The sequence below is a fragment of the Ictidomys tridecemlineatus genome, chromosome 9, assembly GCF_052094955.1.
Source record: "Ictidomys tridecemlineatus isolate mIctTri1 chromosome 9, mIctTri1.hap1, whole genome shotgun sequence".
NCBI classification, from domain to species: domain Eukaryota; kingdom Metazoa; phylum Chordata; class Mammalia; order Rodentia; family Sciuridae; genus Ictidomys; species Ictidomys tridecemlineatus.
Window position 1 is genome coordinate 40968438 of NC_135485.1, and position 20629 is coordinate 40989066.

The following is a 20629-nucleotide window of genomic DNA, read 5'->3' on the forward strand; positions in this document are numbered from 1 at the left end:
AGAGTGGTTAACAAATCCCACAGAAAGGTCAAGTCATAACTTCTCCCTTCCACTGTTAGCATTTTTAGTCATGTGTTTGTGTATGTGCCTATGTGTGTCTGTCTGAATGTAAACTTAGTATTCTTTTTTGGTAACTATTTCATGAGCATTCTATTTCTAAAATATTATTTTAATGATGTCCTATTAATACAACATGATTATAGTATAATTGCTTTGAAAGTCTCTTACAATGCATATTATTTTTAATTGAAATATTTTACCTAGTGCTTAAAAATCCTACAAAGACATAGGATTCAAATTTAGTAGAAATTCTACGGCAAGGTACAGTGGTGTAGTCTCACCTATTTGGGAGGCTGAGGTGGAAGGATCACTTGAACCCACAAGTTCAAGACCAGCCTAGGCATCATACTGCAGGACCAAACAAAAATAAAATAAAATAAATTTAATAGAAATACTAATTAATTAGGGATAGGGATATAGCAGAATGGTAGAGCACTTGCCTAGCATGTGGATTCAAATATGGATTGCCTAGCTTCCTGGATTCATTCTCCACTACCACCAAAAAAAAAAAAAAAAAGAAGAAGAAGAAGAAGAAGAAAGCATCAATTAATTAAAAACACCAAAAGCATCTGATGTTTGCATGTGCCACTTTTTGAGTTTTCATAGTGCTTGAATATAATCTGTCTTATTTGATCTTTTTCCACAGAGAACGAGCAGTCCAAGAGATGCGTCGACATGGTCTTCCTACACCACCCCTTAGTTCTACTCTGAAGTCTCCTTTACAGTCTCCTGAACATATAAGTGTATAGTTATTAGAAAAGTAGGTATCTAACACCAAGGTCAGGCAAAACTTATCTAGGGTGTAAAAATTCAGGTAGTTTTCTTTGTCACGGGAGGGGAGATTGCCTGGAAAGGTGTTCAGGGGAGCTTCCTGGAATAATAGGAAATATTCTGTTTTGGTGGGGGTGGTTCTATCAGTATCTACAATTGCACTCATTAAACCGAACATTCATGGCACATGCATTTTATTTTATGTCATATAGCTCAGTGGTAGATTACTTACCTTGCATGCACAAGGTCCTGTGTTTAATCCCTACCACAGCAAAAAATAGAGATAAACAAAGCAGCAAAAATGCAAGATAATAATATGAGGCATTATAGGAAGGTATTTGATAAAGTACAACGTTCAAGATGCTAATAGTAACTGGTAGAAGTGTACGCAAAGGCACATAATTGTACGTGGCATGGTATATTCACCTTGGCTGGAATGTGTGGTTGTGGAGAGATAATGAGGGAGGAGGAAAGTTTGGAAAGTAGAGTCAGAGTATACAAAATATATTGAATGTGAAGACTAGAGATTGTAGACTTTATTCTGTAAGTCAGGGGAGCCATTAAAGGTCCTTCTGTCTATAAAATGGATACCAAAAAGGGGATAAGATATAAGAATTAGGGCTGGGGTTGTGACTTATAGGTAGAGTGCTTACCTAGCACGCATGAGGCCCTGGGTTCGATCCTCAGCACCACATAAAAATAAGTAAGTGAAATAAAAGTATTGTGTCCAACTACAACTAAAAAAATAAATATTTTTTTTAAAAAGATGTAAGAATTGTTTTTAGTGGATTAACGTCACAGCCATGTTTGAGCCATATTGGAAAGGATAGAAACTAGAGGTAAGGAGATATGTAAGAGGTTTGAAAAAGATTAGTGAAAGCAGTTTAGAATCAGTATTATAACATTGAAAGCTAGGGTAGAATTTTTAAAATAAATTGTAACATACTTAGAACAAGACACCAATCAATACAGCTCAATGAATTTTCAAACTGAGCCTACGTAACTCAGATCAACAAACAAAATATTACCTCTTGTACTGTCTTATAGGCACTAGCTCTGCTCTAAAAGTGTTTTCACTGTCACATATATTCTTTTTGCCTGTTTTGGACACTTTATAAATGAAAACATAGATTTCTGGCTTCTTCTCCTCAACAACGTATTTGTGAGATTTGTCCATCCAGTTATGTGAACTTGTAAATCATTCAGTCTTGTTGCTGTAGAATGAAATACCCTTCTGTGAACTTGCCACAGTTCATTTATTCATTCTGACAATGGTATAGTTCCCAGCATGGACTTTTACGAAGTGTCTGGGTATACCTCTTAGGGTAAAATTGTTGGCTCACTGAATATGCATATGCTCAAACTTTAGTAGTTATGGCAAAACTATTTTCCAAAGTAGTTGTAAAGACAAGTTAGGATACATTTGACTGAGGGTCAAAGGGATATGCTAATTCATTGGAAATTGGAATGAATGGGAAAGAAGCATGAGTCAGATCCAGAGTTTGACAAGTAGTGACTGTGAATAATGCAGACTCATTGACAAAAATAATTACATCAGTCTTTTGTAAATTAAGCTTTATTAGTGCATAGCCATGGTTTACAAACAGAATACTTTTCTCCAGCAGCAGCGTTGAGTAGTTGTGATAGAACCTATGACCTACAAGTCTAAATTTACACCCTAGTCTTTCACATCATGTCACCTCTGGGAACTCACTCATAACCTGTGAGGACATAATCATGAAAAAGCAAATAATTCCTCTACAAGGCCTGCCCTTATAGACCCCCTAAAAGAATCTTGGGAAATCTCAGGAATCCACAGACTTTCAGAACCACTGATAGAGAACATGGTGGAATCTTGCAATCCCTCAAGCTGAGATCAATTAGAAAACTTTTTTTTTAAATGGCTATAAAACATAACATGAATTTTCCCATTTTAACTTTTTTTTATATTTATTTTTTAGTTTTAGGTGGACACAATATCTTTATTTTTATGTGGTGCTGAGAATCGAACCTAGTGCCTCATGCATGCTAGGCAAGCGCACTACCACTTGAGCCACATCCCCAGCCCCATCCATTTTAACTTTTTTAAGTATATAACTCAGTGGCATTAATTACCTTCACAATGCTATTTGGCCATCACCATTTCTAAAACCTTTTAGAAATTCCCGTACTCATTAAGCAGTAACTCTTTACTTTTTTACATCTTCACTTTCTCAGCCCCTGGTAACTTCTAACCTACTTTGCTATCTCTATGAATCTACCTATTGTAAATTTTTATATAACTGAAATAATACAACATTTTCCTTTATGCCTGGCTTATTCTGCTTAGGATGTTTTCAAGGTTCATCCATCTTACAGGATACCACATTTTATTTTTACCTTTTAATCCGTGTTTCTACATTATGGCTATTGTAAATAATGCTGCTGTGCACAATGGTGTGCTAGTGTCTGTTTTTCTTCATTTTCAAATTTCTTGGAGTATACCCAAGAGTAGAATTGCTGGTTTACACAATAACTCTGTTTAACCTCCTAGGAGCTGCCAAACTGTTTCCCACATTGCTGCACTATTTTATGTTCCCATGATCACTGTACAAAGGTTTCCTTTCTCCACAGTCTCATTAATACTTGTTATTTTTTTCCTTTTAACTGTCCTATTGCATGTGGATTAGAACACTTTCACAACCGTTAACAAATTCACAGTTTTAAATTTGGTAATAATTCACAATTGATTTTCAAAGTATCCTAATGAGATTTTTGACTAGTAATCCATTCTTATTCACATTTTCTAAATATTGTCACCAAAACTAATTTTTAAAGAATTCCCCCATGTGCACTTAGAATTGAAGTGCTCGGCCATGAAATGATTTTTTAGACTAAGAGAAACAATAGTCTGAAAAATCAAGTAATTAAAATATACAATGTAATTTTCTTACTTTTTTGACTATTGTATCTGATACATGATTTTTTTTGAGAATTTTTTAATATTTATTTTTTAGTTTTCGGTGGATTCAACATCTTAATTTTATTTGTATGTGGTGCTGAGGTTCGAACCCAGCGCCCCGCAAATGCCAGGTGAGCACACTACCGCTTGAGCCACATCCCCAGCCCTGATACATGATTTTTAAAAAGTATTTCTTAGTTGTCAATGGACCTTTATTTTATTTATTTATATCCAGTGCTGAGAATCGAACCCAGTGCCTCACACATGCTAGGCAAGCACTCTACCACTGAGCCCCAGCCACTGGTATATGATATTTGAGACAGAAAAAAACTAAAATATTTTTCCTACTTGTATACACTCTCAGCACTTTGACACCACGTTCTCTGTTGTACACTAACTGGGTGTCTTGTCATTTCCTTCTTACTCTTTTTACCTGGAAATAGTGTCAGATCCCATTGGGAAGAAGTTCGGTCCCACAAGATTCCTTTCTCCCACTTTAGATACCAGTTGTAAGCCCTACCTACTGTAAGTCCACTTTCCCACAGCCTTCTCCCTAAATTCAGTTAATTTACTAGATGGCTCACAGAACTCTGGGGACACACTTTACTTATTTTTACCTATTACAAAGGATACAGGCAGGTGGAAGGAAAAGGTACCAGGGAAAGGATGTAGAATTTCTATGACCTTTCCAGGATCAACTCCAGACACCTCCAGGTGTTCAGCTTCTGGAAGCTTCCCAACCTAGTCCATTTGTGTTTTTATGGAGTCTTCATTACATAGCTGTGAATGATTAGATCAACTCAACCTTCAATGCTTTTTCCTTCCCAAATCATGCCTTGGTCTTCCTGGTGACTGGCCCCTATTCAGAAGCTATTTAGGAGCCCCTCAGCCACAGTCATCTCATTACCGTAGAGAAGACACTACTATCGCTCTGGAGATTTTAAGGAGCCATCTGCCAAAAAGCAGGGATAGAGACCAATTATGTGTTTCTTCTTATATCACACTGTCACATATGCTGAGAAAATGTAAAATTCAGAAAAGATGAATAAGGAAATCAAAATCACTATTTTAAAGTATAGAATAGCACTTTTTAATTTGAAGAAGTAGAACAGTACTTTATATATAATCTGGATTTGGGGCATAAGGTTTTATTTGGAGACTATATTTTTAAAACATAATTGAATTTCAGTTTTTTTATGGATATATTGAATAAACTTGTTTATATCTGTTAACCCACCTTCTCTCCTACTCTTTTCAGAATAATGATTTTCCATGAGTTTCTTTATGGATATTTAAAAGAACACAACAGTAATGAAATATTTGAAGTACTTGTTCCTGAAAATCATGAGCATTGACACAAATTCTACCTCTGGCAACTTTTATTTAAATCACTGAATATTTATGTAAAAAGTTTGGTTGAAAAGAACTCTATGTATATTTTCATATGTATGACAAAACAAAATATGTATTAATAGTGCTTAACTGATGTGATATGTATATTTTTATTATTCCTGACTTAAATTACTCCTTAAAATGTGTTTGTACTGTGAATTAATATAATGTATTGTTCACATTATGCTTTAATAATCTATTTCTAAATGAGCCATGATATATGTGTGTACATTTTTACAGTACTTATTTTTAAAGTGTTTTTAGTTTTCATGCCTCTGTTTATAACCAATACCTTAATCTACTCACAAAGAATTATCATTTTGATTCTGTGCTGTCAAGCTTTTTCCTTCTGAATGTAAAATTAATTATTCACAGATTTGCTGTCATCAAGGGGAATATATTCAAGTCTAGTCTTAATATCAGAGATCTTGATAAAATAATTACCATGTGTCATTAATTATTGCCAACAAGAAGAATTGTGATGGGAAATATAAATTTGTATATTATATACAATATTGAATTATTTTGATTGTCACATGGGCTCTTCATATAATGTAGATTCTATCAAAATCAAGCTAAAAGCTATATTCAGAATTTTGTAAAACAATAGAACAGAAATTTGGAACTTTTTTCCAGTGTATAAAATTCCTTGGTATGTTTGCCTAAAATTTCAGAATATAAAAGTGAGTACAGTAAAATATTTTGTTAAACTTCCAATATGTATTGAATGATATTAATTTTTGTTTCTAATCTTGATGTTGTAACTTACCAGTCTTCCAGAATAGTATATAAACACGACCGTTTGGCATAGAAATTGAAACAGCTTTTTACAATTCATTTTCAAGGTTGTAATTTAAAGGAATTTAGGTATATGCATATGTTAATAAAAAATACAAAATAGAATGTCAGATACAAAAATGAATCGTGTTTAAACTGTACGCATCTGAATAAAATCCTGTTCTAGCAGATTTCATTATGATTGAAAAAGAACATAAAAACTAATGAAAGGAAAGTGAAAAATCATTTACTTATGATGTATTTTGTTTCCTTGCTGGTTTAATGAAGTGGAGTTCACATGTGTACTGGAGGTTGGCAGTGCGCTTTTTCTGTAACCTGTGTGCTGTGTGTGTTCAGGGTGTGCCCTTTGTAGTACTTCAGTGTTTTTCAGGCATAAGGTGGCCTACTTTCACACAATCTTTGTAATTTTATGTAGCCTATCTCCTTTGCATCCATGTATTATAGCAAAATACAAGGGAAGTGGGACTATTTTCAATGTCATGGAAAATCTTTTAATAAATATATGTAAATAAAATGAAAAACATTGTCCCCACCTTTTCCCCCAAAGCAGTAGCATGACATATTTTGTTAGATATTTCATTTTTAGTTTTCTATAATTTAAAATTGTATAGCTTGCCATAAAATTGTTTTCATAACCATGATCCTACAATTTATTTTAAAAATTTGTTTGATCTTAAAATACTGAATGTTCTGACATTTTACAGATTTTAAATTTTGTTTTAAATAATTTTAAATTATGGAGATTGACAGATAAACATTCCAGTCGATTTATTTTTCTTGTTCTTATAAATATTTTAAAAACTTTTATTTTAGCAATGTTCTTAAATCTAAAATAAAATTTATTCAAATAAAATTTCATCATATTATGATATCCCTGAACTAGGTGCCAGGCACCTTTTTTCCTTTTAAGGACTTTTCATTTATTATCTAGTTAGTTCAAAATAGAAGAAATGAAGTCAAAATTTCTGTTAATAATCTGTCAACAAATTGCATAAACAAATGTGCATATATTGTGAATAGATGTAAATTTTTTCTACTTGCAAATGCTTTTGTTAACATTAATTACCATGAGACTATGGTACCTGCCCTCTATCTTAATTAGTGCCTTGTGGATATACATGAAGGTGAGATTTACTGTGCTATATAGTCATATATGTACATAGGAAAAGTTAGGTCAGATTCTTTCCACTCTTCTCTTACTGTGTTCCTCTGCCCTCTCTTCAATCCCCTTCCTCTACTCCATTGATCTTCTGTTTTGATAAGGAAGTCCCCCCTTCACACATACTTTTCTTTTTCTTCCCTTATTTTGGACTAGTTTCTAGATTATCAGAGAAAACATTCTGCCTTTGCTTTTCTAGGTCTAGTTTTATTTCACTTAGTTTAATGGCCTCCATTTCCATCCATTTATTGGCAATTGTTGTAATTCTTTTTTATAGCCAAGTAATACTCCATTGTGTATCTACACCAGTTTCTTAAATCTATTCATCTATTGGCAGACACCTAGGTTGGTTCCATAGCTTGGCTATTTGAATTGTGCTGCTATAAACATTGATGTGGCTGCATGCCTATTGCATGCTGATTTTAGATCCTTTGTAAATATACCAAAGAGTGAGGTAGATGGGTCATATGGTGATTCCATTTCTAGTTTTCAAAGGAATCCCCATATTGCTTTAGATTCTCTGGATTCTAACAGTACCATAGTTAACAGTGCTGCTTTAAGAAATTGACCCACCAAATTGATTTCATGACCCATGAATGGACCAACCTGCAGTTTTGAAGAACACTGCTCTTGATCTTGTTTATTACCTTCAAAGTCTCAATTTATACCCAGGTGTGGTAGTGTGTGCCTATAGTACCAGCTACTTAGAAGGCCAGCCTGGGAAACAGGCAGAACTTTTCTCAAAAACAAACCCTCAATTGCTAGCATCCTACTCACCCCTGTATCTACATCACTCTGTTACACCTTTCCCAAACATGTATGATATTACTAGATCTCTACAAAACAGATTCCATCACCCTCCCTTTTTTATTTTGTATAAACATCATGGTCCTTGTATATACCCTAAATTTTCTTGTCCCTCTGGAGTGAAAACTTGAATCTTGTTTATACTCAATTCCTCTAGCTGCTCTGCATGTATACCTAAGCTGGTGGATGGAACTGGAAAAACATGACCATCCAGGTCTTTTCAAGTTCCTGGCCCTTAAAATCAAGGACTCAGCAATCTGTCAATTCTTAGACATTTTTCTAATCAATCCACACTTAATTTCTCCCCAAGTATTTCACACCTCTTTATTTAGACCTTTAAATCTCCCTCCTCTCAGCTTTTGGATTTTCTTTTTTTCTTTTACCTTTCCCGCCCAATGGAGAAAATGGAAACTCTCCAAATCCATTAAAATGTATCTATATCTGTACAATTTCCTTTCTTCCTATTGCACTATGAACTATATCTACCCTCTGACTATTTCCATGTATTTGTGACCAGAAAAGAAGTGGAGAAAGTATATTCGTAATAATTCAGACCAAAAACCTAGATACTTGATACTGGGAAGGAAAGAGCAAAGTCATATAAAGTAAAACACTGTCTTCTTGGGAGACTACAGATCCTGATGTTTCAGAAATCGACAGCCAGCAATAACACTATATGGGTCCTAAGAATGACCATCATAATGCACAGAGCTTTGTTCTTCTAGGCACTATTCTGAGAGTTTTATGCATCTTAACTCGTTTAATTTCCACAATAAGCATATTGTTATCTTTAGTCTCCTAATTTTAAAGGTAAACACAGGCAAGAGAAGTTAAATAGGCTGCCCATTCACTAGTAATGAAGTCACTTTTAGACAATTTTTAAAATTTAACTTAAAACCAACAGAAGAAAACTTAATCTCTGCAGTGGAAAGCAGAAAAAAAAATAAAGGAAATTGAAAGTATGATAAATGGAAAACATGAAACAAGAGCAAAAATAAATCCTTATATAAAAGTAACTATATAAGTGGGGGTAAAACTTGCCAATTGAAAGAATCAAATTGGATTTTTTTTTTTAACTTTTTGACACAGTGGCTCACTAATTGCTGAGGCTGGCTTCAAATTTTCGATCCTTCTGCCTCAGCCTCCCGAGTTGCTGGGATTACAGGTGTACACCAACATACCTGGCTCAGATTGGATTTTAAAAATAATGTCAACTACAAGAGAGAAACTTGAAATACAAGGCTAAGGAATTTTGAAAATAAAAGATTCACTAGGCAAATGGGGGAACAAAGGGAAAGCTCAAGTACCAATCTTTCATTATTATGACAAGATAGAATTTTAGGGGGAAAAAAGGGACTAAAAGGTGTTATACACTGGTAAAAATAACAATTGGACAAGTTGTCACTATCATAAGGATATGGCTTTACTTGCATATATACACATATAAACTCCACACCAAATAAACTAATTTTTTCCCCCCGAGCATATCTCTTATATCTAAAAAACAGAACATACAGCCAGGTTCATAAAAAGCCTTCAGACCTAATCACTTGGGAGGCTCAGGTAGAGGATCACAGGTTCAAGGCCCAATCTAAACCGACATAGTGAGATCCTGTCTCAAAAAAAAAAAAAAAAAAAAAAAAGGCTATAAGTTTGGAAGTTTAGTTCGGGGCAGAGCTTCTGCCTGTCATGCATGATGCTCTGAGCTCAATTCCTAGCACTCCAAAAAGTAGTAATAATAGTAAATCATTAGACCACAAAGGAAGCCTTAGATTAAAAAGGATTAAAACTGTTAACTATTTTTCTGACCACAATGTGTAAACTTTTAAAATGTAAAACTTTGATGTGTTTGGAAACTTCTTTCTTAATCGCTCTTGGGTAAAAATGGAATTCGTAAGGGACATGCAATAATTTAGAAATGTTAATTGAATGACGATGAAAGGGGCTGGGGATGTGGCTCAAGCGGTAGCGCGCTCGCCTGGCATGAGTGCGACCCGGGTTTGATCCTCAGCACCACGCCGAAAACTAAAATAAATATTTAAAAAAAATAATGATGAAAGCAGAAGAATCAAAGTTGTGAAGGCCAAAAATGGTCTAATGGGAGGAAAACATATGACTTACATTTGTTAGCCAAGAAATAAAAACTTTAACTCAAAAGGTTAGAAAAGAGCACAGCACCCCCTGCTGCCCACTAATACATAATGAAATCAGTAAAGGACCAATAAAAAAAAAATAAGGAACAATTACCACCAACCAAAAAATCAAGATGAGTAAAGGACCAAAAATAAAAAAATAAAAAAAAAATAAGGAACAATTACCACCAACCAAAAAATCAAGATGAGCACAACTAAGAATTGATTCTTTAAAAAGATTAATAAACTTTTTGAAACAAGGCTCATCAAGAAAAAATAAAATTCAAAACAAAAGGAGGAGGGAGACACCCATGCATCAGATACCAAGAATACAAAAATATGAAGAATGATAATATGCTAATATAACAGATTAAATGCATACGTTTTGATAAAATTTAAAATGCTGAAATTCAGAACAAGAAATACTGTAGACTTCAACTAGAACGATATATGGTGAAGAAATTGCAAGAGAGTGGGTCTAGGGTTTGATTTTATTTTACTCATAAGCTATTGAGTTAGCATATCAATGTTTCATGAATGCTGGCAGAAACCGGGAAACGGCAGGGTCAGATGTAAAGGCCTTTATTACGCATGGCACAGCAAGTAGCATAAGCGGCAATGTTTGCATTGGTGCCTTTTGACCACTAAACCCTATGAGGCAGTGGAGAGAGGCACAGACGAATGCTAAGTATGCTGAGGTTGCCCCCAGAAACACTGAGCTTAGTGGATCCACCTCTTTCATTGCAGGCAATAAGTAAGCCTGCTCTTTGCCCCAGTGGACAGTGCCTCAAGCCATAAGTTTGCTCACTGAAAACACAATGCTGAGAAATTACCTGGGCAGACAGTAGCCAAACTTGCATCTTTATCTAAGTATCCCACTCGGTTAGCTACCTTGCTTAATCTGGCCAACACAGGCTAGGACCAAAACCTGTTCAATTTATCTCATTCAATACTGATTAAAGCTAATTTCCATCAACAACAAAACCCAAACAGCAAGAAACCCCAAGCAGCAAGAAGAAGTTAGTCAGCAATAGAAAGGTTAGTAGCAGCTGAAATCACACCTCCCAGGATCCCAAACACAATCGACTATCATGGGGAGCAGCGGTGGGTGTTATTTGGAAATCCAGGATGTGGTCTGAAGCTAATGTGTTGACTTGTATGACACACAGTTTAGGCTGACCTGCTAATCTCTGGTGTCACCACCAAGGGCGGGAGGTGATAAATGAGCAAGAAAGCAACCCTCATCCCCAATGGACAAGACAGTTGGTGGCTCTCTCACATACAAATGTCTAACACATAGGGTCACAAAGTCCTCCAGTTTCAGTTTTGTTGTTAAACTCGATTTGGACCATCATTTACATTGTCTGGATCATCAAATGGGCCGTGCCACTGATAGCCCTGATAGCCCTACATGGCCTTGCAAGGCTGCTCGGCAGTCAGGAGAAGCAGATGAGTTAGTACCAGCCAGACTGAAAAAAAAAAGTAGTGCCGATCTGTGTGTTTGTACCCGTGCAAGGTGGAGTCCATGTTTGGGAGCTTGCACTGTAGCATTAGGTAGAGCAATTGATTCAGGAGCAGCCATGCCCATGAGAGTCTCTTTTTCGTAGCACACAGGGATGAGAGATAATGGCATCAGGTTAGATTGCCAGCTGCTGCAATTTCTTGACTCAGGCAAACCATATGACATGTTGCCAAACTGCAGTGTAGGATCCAAGGGACAAAGAGAGTATTCAGTGCTATTGGTTTGGCCCCACTCAAAGAATGCTGATTCGTGGGGTTAGCTGATATAAAAGACCAAACAGAATGCCCAAGTGAGGCACATTCTGTCTTCAGTACCAAAAAGTCCAATAGTGAGCAGAGCTTCCTTTTTGATGGTCTGTCTCCTTGGGTGCATTATAAATCTGCCCAACAGGACAAAGAAATGACACTTAGCGCTAGCAGGCCTCCTAATATCCCTGGAGTCACCAACCAGTTTCGCTGGCAGAAGGATAAGACACCCTGTCTAGTCTCTGAAGCTAAGGCTTCTGATTTGCTCACCAACAGCACCTCATCTATATCATGAAAGTTGTAAAATCAGAGTATAGAGGCACTCATGTCAACTCCTGGCTTACTCCCTAGGGACAGATGACAAGGAGTTTGTCCTATAGTGGATCTCTACTTGTAGCCCTTTCTTGATGGTGATAATCCTCTCTGGCACTTTTAAGTTGGAGAAAAGATGTGCAGAAAGGAGATTTTTGGAGAATTGCCTCCCAACACCTGAAATGTTATTTTCTCTATTGTGGTAAAAGATACAGTTTACTATATTTTGGACGCACAATTCAGTGGCATTAAGTCCATTCACAATGTTGTGCCACTATTGCAACTATGCATTTCCTGAACTACACTATTATTTTCAAAGCACTATTGATTTTGAGTATCTGGTATTTTATTTGGATTCTTTATTGATGCTCACCGGTGAGTCTGGCCCAGAGCAAGCTGCTGTGTGCAAGCAGCATTGTTCCCCTCTGTCCTCATAGTATCCTAGCTTCCTAGACTGAGTTGGGAATTCCTCTTTCCCCATGTTCTGGAATCCTGGTTTTTGGTTTTTTTTTTTTGGTGGTGTTGGGGATTGAACCCAGGGCTTATGCATGTGAAGTAAAGACTCTACCAACTGAGCTATATCCCTAGCCCCACATTCTGGAATCTTTTGCATTCTATGGACGTCATTCGCTCTTTTGAGAGTTTGTTGGAGCCGGACTCATTACATCATCTAGGCAGGTGTCGCTCTCAGAGGAAAACATCCACCACCTTTTCAGCTGCTTCTACGAATCAAACTTTCTTCCCCTTCTTAAGTTTGCTAATTATTTTTTTTCTGGAAATGCTCTATTTTATCTAATTTTTTAAAAAAATCTTCCTATATTTCCTATTTTCTTGTGTCTTTCTATTTTTATGTCTCCTGACTGATTAAAGCTAGAGTATCAATTTTTTTCCAAAAATCAACTTATATTTTTAACTTTGATGTTCATATCTACTGTTTATTTTCTATCTCATTACTTTTTGCTTTCGTTCCTTCCTTATTTCTGCTCTCTCTTTTATTCATCCACGTTCTTGATTATATTTAGCTTATTTTTGACTTTTCTTGTTTTCCAATTTATGCATTAAAGCCTAAAGATTTTCATTGAGAATCTCTTGGGCTGTAACCCCCACAGGCTCTTTGTCATTATTTGTGTGTGTGTGTGTGTGTGTGTACTAGGAGATTGAACCCAGAGGAGTTCTGTCACTGAGCTACATTCCCAACCTTCTCTCCCTCCCTCCTTTCCTTCCTCCCTTCTTTCCTTTTTTTTTCTTTTTAATTTTGAGACAGCGTCTTGCTAAGTTGCCCAGGATGGCTTTGAACTTGTCACTTCTCCTGCCTCAGCCTCTGGAGTCACTGGGATTTTAGGCATGTTCCATCAGGCCAGGGCCTACATATTTTCTTCCTCTAGTATTTGCCTACTATATTTTCCATTACTTTAGTTTCAGATGCAATAATAACTTTGTAATTTTGAAATAGGTTGTGGGGTTGGGGATTTACTCAGGGGTAGTGTGCTTGCTTAACATGAACAAGATCCTGCATTAGTTGCTGGTACATCAACAACAACATGTGTGATATATAACAGTTTCCCTCATTTTACAGATTTGAAGAAATGTCCCAAGATATCCTTAGTTAAGTGAATGAGCTATGGTCCTGTCCTTAGGGACATAAAGTTAGTACCACAGATAGGAAAAGGAGAGGTGCTCTGCTTCTCACCCATCTCAGGAAATACTGCTTGTCTTCTGAGACATTTACATAAGCCCCCTCACTCATCTTGGACTCTGAATATTCCCAACAACACTGGCAGAGTCAGCAAGGAATTACAAGCTTTATGCCAGATTAATGGAAACTTTCAAAAAGGTGATATGTCAGTTTTCTCATTTTTGATGTTAGACTGTTGGGAGTAGGCACGTTATGAAGAAGTTGCAAGGCACAGTTAAGATACATCACACACAATATTCCCATTACTTCAGCTTTTTCCTCTTTTCTTATTTGTCGATATGATTTTATTCATACAATTATTTTTTGTCTCACTCAGTTCTCTAGCCTCATCTCTCATCCAAAGAATGTACTCTTTTCCAAAGTTCTAAAATTCAAAGTGGATACACACAGGAAAGGGATCATCCCCAGACATGGTGGATTATAGACTCAAAAGACTTTGAAGTTCTTAGTCTAATTCAGCACTTAGTAACTCTGCCACTATGGGTATTTTGGACATGACAGATAATTCTTGGTTGTGTCCTGAGTATTGCAGTGTATTTCACAGTATCTCTGGCTTCTGCTCACTACATGCCCAGTAGTAGCCCCTGCCATGAATTAGTAGAGTACTTCTTATGTGGTTGGCAAGACTACAATAATCAAGAAAAATACCTCAGTTACATGTTCTGCACAGATTTGATTTTTTGGATATTCTGCAAAACAAAAAGACAGTCGACCTATACTTGACTTATGTGAATTTGAATTTGTAGAGGATAGTTCTCATGTAGTTGGCAAGACTACAAGAACCCAATTACATGTTCTGCACAGATTGGAGTTTTGGCTCCTGGGAACTTCTAGTGCTATTAAATCAAGTCAAAAGGAACTTGTTCAACTCTTTCTATAATTCTTATTTGGAACAAAGCAGACACAGTTTAGGATAGGCAAGCATTGAATAACTGAAAGATATCTATGTTCACAAAAATAAACAACCTATTTTTATACTGTTAGTTAAAGTATTTACTAGGAAAAAAACCCAATTACATGAGGCAAAATTCACTACATTCTTCCAGGATCAACTTTGCTCCTCCTAAGTCATGTACCTGCATTAAAATTATTTGTCTTATTTTTGGCATTGGGACATTTGCCTCAATATCCAGTACATATTTAGATTATCTTCCATCTTCTCTACTTTTTGTCGCAGACAAAAGTTTTTTGCTTTGATTTAAATTTTCTATTTAAAAAGACACTAAATTATTTTTAAAGCAGCTTTGCAAGTATAGCAACTAAAAAAGACCACTAGATTTTAAATGATTCCATTGAAATAGCCGAAGCAAAATGTATGGAGGAAAGATATCCAGTGCTTCTGCTTCATCCTTAAAAGGAAAAGATAAGGAACTATTTTCCTTAAAACAGCAAAGTCAGTATTTAATTTCATTATGACGGTGGGGGGTAATAATACTCGATGACAATATCACTCTTTTTGGATGTACAGCGACTCTGCAATACCATTTCTAGTCTTGCTATTTCGGGGGTGGAAGGTCATCTATCAACTTGTAGGACTCTCAGTGCCATTCTTATGGTTGGGATTCTGGAGGTCCAAACTGCCTCTGGGAAGCACATTGCTCTTTAGTCTGTGGCTCAAGTGAGTACCAGGGGCCGATTTGCGTCCCGTGAAGTGGTGACTGATGGTCTTGGGTTCTTAACCCAGGCAAGGTGCACTTCGCCGTGAGCCCACTACAGTAACCTGTGAGGCCACGTGTTCAGCCTCCTTCTGGTCATCCCCTGGAGTAGTGGTCAGGGCAGTGATCAGTCCCACGCCCTTTATTGGGGCCGGCTCGGGGTTTCTGGGCAACCCCAGGGTGTCGTTTGGTGAGCGCCCTTCCAGCACAGCTGGGCGCAGGAGGGAACACGCGCTCCTGGTGACCGGCGACAGCCCGTGGCTGTCCTAGGGCGCAGCCGGGCGGGGCGGCGGCGCGGGTCCGAGCGCCCGGGGCGCTGGCGGAGCATGTGACCACGCCGCGCCGGGCTGGGCGTGCAGTGCCGCGCGGTGGCGGCGGCGGGGAGAGCAATGGAGGCCGCGGGCGCCTGAGAGGCGGGTGCGCTGCCGGGCTGCTGCTGCGACTGCTGCTGCTGCGACTGCTGCTGCTGCTGCCGCTGCTGCTGCGGAGGTTCCGCAGGCTGTGCCGCTGCGCCCTCCAGGACCGCGCGTCGCCCGCCGGCCGCTCTGCGAGCCGGGGCGCCAGTTGGGGACCGCAGGTGAGCGACTACTCGGCTGGCGGCTGGAGCCAGACAATGGGGGCAGCGGGCGGGCTTCTCCCCTCCGCTCGCGCCCTCCGGGCCGTCCCCCGCGGAGCCCCGGGATTGCCGACCTTGCCCGGGCAGGGGCTAGCACGGTTGGCCGAGGACTCGGGGCGGTGTCCCTGGCTGCGGGGCTCGGACCCTCCCCAAGGAACCTGCGCGCTGTGCGCGCGCCTTTGGATCCCCGCGAGGGAACCTGCCGATGGGCTGCGCCCCGGGAACTTGGCGAGAGCGTGGGACCTTTCATTCTCTCCCCTTCCCGCGTCCCGGCATCGCGTCCCGGGGACCCCGCTGCGGCGCGAGCAGAGCCCGAGCTCGCCGTCCGGGAGCTGGGACGCGGACCCGGCTCAGCCCTCTTCCCCTAGAGCGGCATTGCTTTGTTTAACCTCTGCCAAACCGTTTCGCACAAACTCTTGTGGCCCCAATTCTGATGAGCCACCAGTTTGATGGCTGAGGCGAGACAAAGGTTTCCCCTGTTTACCAAGCGCTGGAGCCGGGGTCCGCACGCCGCCAGTGTGTAAAATGTGTTGCCTTATCTCCTCCCGGGGCTGGTTGCGACGGTTTTCCTGGTACTATAACCGTCCTTTCTTGCAGAGCTCTGTAGTGGAGAGACTGGACCTCCTAACCCTACGGACACGGTGGGTGGGGTAGGGCTTTTTCTTCTTCTTCATGATTATTAGTAAACAGAAGAGCAGTCGATTAAATTTTATAGTAGATCTTTGCATTATAGCCATTTTTTCTCAATTGTGGGTTTCAAGAGCAAATTTATATTTAAAGCCATATTGATTCAGTGGAGGGGGAAGGGGAACCTAGTAACTATGACCATGTGTTGTGAAATTTTAATATGGTTTTATGAATAATGGCTGGGAAACTGATCTGGTGTAAGTGAGGGTGTGTGTGTGTGTGTGTGTGTGTGTGTGTGTGTGTGTGTTGGAGGTGGCGGTGGTGGAGAGGGAGTGGTCAGAATACAAAGGATAAGGGAATTTTATTAGGTTATTAGTTAAATAATCCTATGGCAGATTTTCAATTCATTAAGTTGTCAGTTAAATCGGTGTTCCCCTGTAAAAATCATCTGTTGTTAGTGGTTGCATTATATATAATATAGCTAACAGTTATTTGGCATTGTTTGTGACTCAGGAACACAACAGTCAATTTTGAGTAATTTTGAAAAAGTCAACAAAGAGAAGACACCTTCACTACTACTTCCTTTATTCTTTGAGAAAAGAATCCTAGTTTAGTGTCTTCAAGAGACAATTGCCTGTAAAAAATTTTCTCCAAAGCAATATTTTTTAAAGAAATCTTTTGGAAAATGTGCCATATATAGGTATGGGGTTACATTACGGATTATTTTAGCTCAGAAATGTGCAAGAAAAAAAACATGCTATTAATTTTGTTTCTAGTATTAATTCTTTAAAATGTAATTGATTCAAAGGCTTATGTTTATTATAGTCATCTCTAATAAGAGAAACTTTGACTCTCAAGACTTTGCAGCACCCTTCAGAGTACTGAATTTGGAGTCCTGAATATAATACCTACTTGAAAGGTTTAGACAATTGGTCTAAGAATAAAAGGGACTGTACTATAATAATGTAAGTTGTTGTTATTGCTAGATGAGGAAGCTAGATGTTACATCTTCTCTTACACAATATTGGAATAATTAGTTGAAATTAATATGGAATTCTTTGGGGCAAGGAATGGTCCTGTAATCTTTTTTTGTAGCCCATATTTCTAGTCTGGCACACAGTAGGTATTCAATAATTAAGAAAGAGTGAACAAATGAAAAATAAAGTGAAAATGGATAAAAGGTTCATATAGGTAGAACTGGTTTATTTCTTTTAGTTTAATGAGCATTTACTGAAGGCCTACTATGTGCTAGGAACTGTGCCGGATGCTGCCATGTGTAGTTCATAAAAGCCTGGAAGCCTCTTTTTGGATCATAATTGCTATGTGTTTCTATGAGGAATAGGGTGGTTTTAATGATCATCTCCTAAAACTGAGTAGGACACTAGAACTTTATTTGTTTTTATACTTTCTCATAATGACCTGTGAGGAGGCAGGACAGATACTATCATTCTCATTTTGTAGGTGAGGAAATCCAGACACAGTGGGATTAAATGACTTGCCATCTCCACGCCACTAAAGCAACAATCACACCAGTGCTTTTACCTCTTAATCACACCTTTTTCCATGATATGCTGCTTCCCGGCATATCTTACTCCAATTAGACTGCCTGAAAAGGTCTACATTTTTCATAACTTTTTTTGTTTATTCATTTATTTACCTTAAAACTTTTGATATGAGAGATTAAATTCAGGGAAACTTTACCACTAGCCTTTATCCCTAGCCTTTTTCATTTTTGATTTGAGACAGGGTCTCACCAAGTTTCCCAGGCTGGCCTTGAACTTGGGATCCTACTGCCTCAGCCTCCTCAGTCACTGGGATTATAGGGATGTGCCACTTTCCTGGCTTTGGGTAATTTTTATATAAAGAAAAGTTATATTTTACCACCTAGTACTTTCTGAAGTGGGTAAAATGAGCAAGGTCTGGAATTAGGTGGCAGAATTTGAACCCTGGGTTTACTGGTTACTAATGCTTTATCCTTAGCAAGCAATTTCATCAAAGCCCAGTTTCCTCATCTGTGAAATAGGGGAGGTAATAGTATTTCCCTTATAGATTTTTGTGTGTATAATGTCTGTATGTACTTAGCATAATGTCTAGCACAAACTGAGTACTGGATTTAATTTGGGGAAGGGGAACACAGCAAGAGAGGTGCCTATTAAATAGACACATTATAAATATGTGTAATTTTTTCAAAAAATGTGTGATAATGTTTAGATTGTCTGTGTGCAATGTGGTCTTATATTTTTACTCTATTTTATTTAAAAACTGCTAGTTGAGATTCACAGTTGGTCAAAGTTCTGTGCCCAGCAGTCTATCATTACATATTCCCTAATGTAGCTCTCACAACAGCCCTGTTGGGAGGCCTTGTGTGTCCATTTGATAACAGAAACTAAGACTCAGGGAGCTTTTTCTTAACTTTGCCCAAGGTCCTAGAGTTAGGTGAGGAATAGGGCAAGGATTTAAACTGAGTTCCGTTGGACCCCAAAGCTTGTCTGTCCTCTTAGCTCCCGGTGCTCAGTTCTGATGTCCCCTCATGGTGATTCCTGAAGATACCTCATTCCTTCTTATGTTTAATTTGAGAATTTGCCCACTCTGGTCCTATTTGTGGTTTCTTTTGAAAGGACTCGAAGTCCGTTTTCAACTTGGTGAAGTAAGGAAGCTTACTGAGGGGACCGGTAATTCATTCTAGCTTTAGCTGGTCTTTGATGTAAATATTTTGGTGCAGCTTTTCAGGTTTTCATGATAGAGCCAATTAATTGGTCATTTTTATGGAGTACTCAAAGTTTTAATGTGTCTACAAAAGGGACATGAAATAGCTGTGTGACTATAAAAAGACTTCATTACAAATGAATGTCGGCTGTTAGGCACCAAAGGAAGACTTAAGAGCTACAAAGGATGCTTTATAGTATATTGATTGGTCTCAAAATCACAAGGCAGTATTTGTAAAGTACTTGTAAGAAATCACCAAATATATACATGTATTTGTGTTTCAGTTCTTTACATTTGTAACAGCATTTTAATTTTAATATTGTGGTATTTCTGGGACTTTCCTCCTCTTAAAAATATTATCAGAGGGGCGGGGATTGTGGCTCAGCAGTAGAGCGCTCGCCTAGCATGGGCGGGACCCGGGTTCGATCCTTAGCACCACATAAAAATAAAAGCATTGTGTCCATCTACACCTAAAAAATATTATCAGAATAATTAAAACAGTTTTTAAGGAATATTATTTAAAATAGTACATAGAATATGCAGAGATAATTTAAAACAATAATGGAAAAGCAAATTTCACTGTTTACACTTACAGATTCAAACTCCTGTGGTTTGCATTATTGCAGTCTACATGTTGAAATGTACCTTGTAAATAAAATGATAAGAGGTGCTTAAAGGTATAGAAACTTACTTCTGCATTGTAGCTTTGGATGCTTCTTTGTATGGAGCTTAAAACTTTTGTCTGTCTTTTGTGGTACTGGGTATGGAATGCAGGGCATTCCATTGCACGTTTGGCAAGTGCTCTACTACTGAGCTACCCAGCCCTTTTTGTTTTAAGCCAGGGTCACCAAATTGCCCAGCCTGGCTTAGAACTCCTGATCCTTCGCTTCAACCTCCTGTCTAGCTGGGATCACAGGCCAGAGCCACTGTGCCTGGCTAATTTTCTAATCATATATTTAAGCAGTTTATTTGTTGAATGAAGGTTAGTCTTTTTCAAAGATGACAATTTTAAAATCAGAATTAATGTAAATACAATGATATATTAGATAAAGAAGCAGTTTCATGATTTATGTGGCAAATAATTTAATCAAAGCCTCACTTTCCTTATAAAGCATTAAACTGAAAATCCACATATTTTTGTTTTTTCAGTCTCATTTTTTCCTTAAAGTGAATACATAATTGCATTTATT

At 38.0% G+C, this 20629-nt stretch overlaps 2 protein-coding genes and 1 long non-coding RNA gene across 11 annotated transcripts in view; all 3 read left to right on the forward strand.

Annotated features, from left to right (window-relative positions):
• Positions 1 to 820, forward strand: part of Cep135 (centrosomal protein 135) — a 68168-nt gene extending 67348 nt beyond the window's left edge. For all 6 annotated transcript variants that reach the window (XM_078021314.1, XM_078021313.1, XM_078021317.1 and 3 more), the window contains one exon: positions 707 to 820. In XM_078021314.1, coding sequence (XP_077877440.1) covers positions 707 to 809 — 103 coding nt within the window. In that variant the 3' untranslated portion in view covers positions 810 to 820. The remainder of the gene's footprint in view (positions 1 to 706) is intronic.
• Positions 821 to 826: 6 nt separating this feature from the next.
• On the forward strand, positions 827 to 6508 carry LOC144366682 (uncharacterized). The gene is made up of 2 exons (XR_013425786.1): positions 827 to 3903; positions 5031 to 6508. It is a non-coding gene; the product is annotated as an uncharacterized LOC144366682 (long non-coding RNA).
• A 9402-nt stretch (positions 6509 to 15910) lies between these two features.
• Cracd (capping protein inhibiting regulator of actin dynamics) overlaps positions 15911 to 20629 on the forward strand; it is a 245621-nt gene continuing 240902 nt past the window's right edge. For 3 of the 4 annotated variants that reach the window (XM_040292385.2, XM_005320023.5, XM_021722817.3), the window contains exon 1: positions 15911 to 16067. The gene's annotated coding sequence lies outside the window, so the exon portion shown is untranslated. Of the gene's footprint in view, positions 16068 to 16642; positions 16748 to 20629 lie in introns of those variants that run through there. The other variant, XM_040292384.2, reaches the window with a different exon arrangement.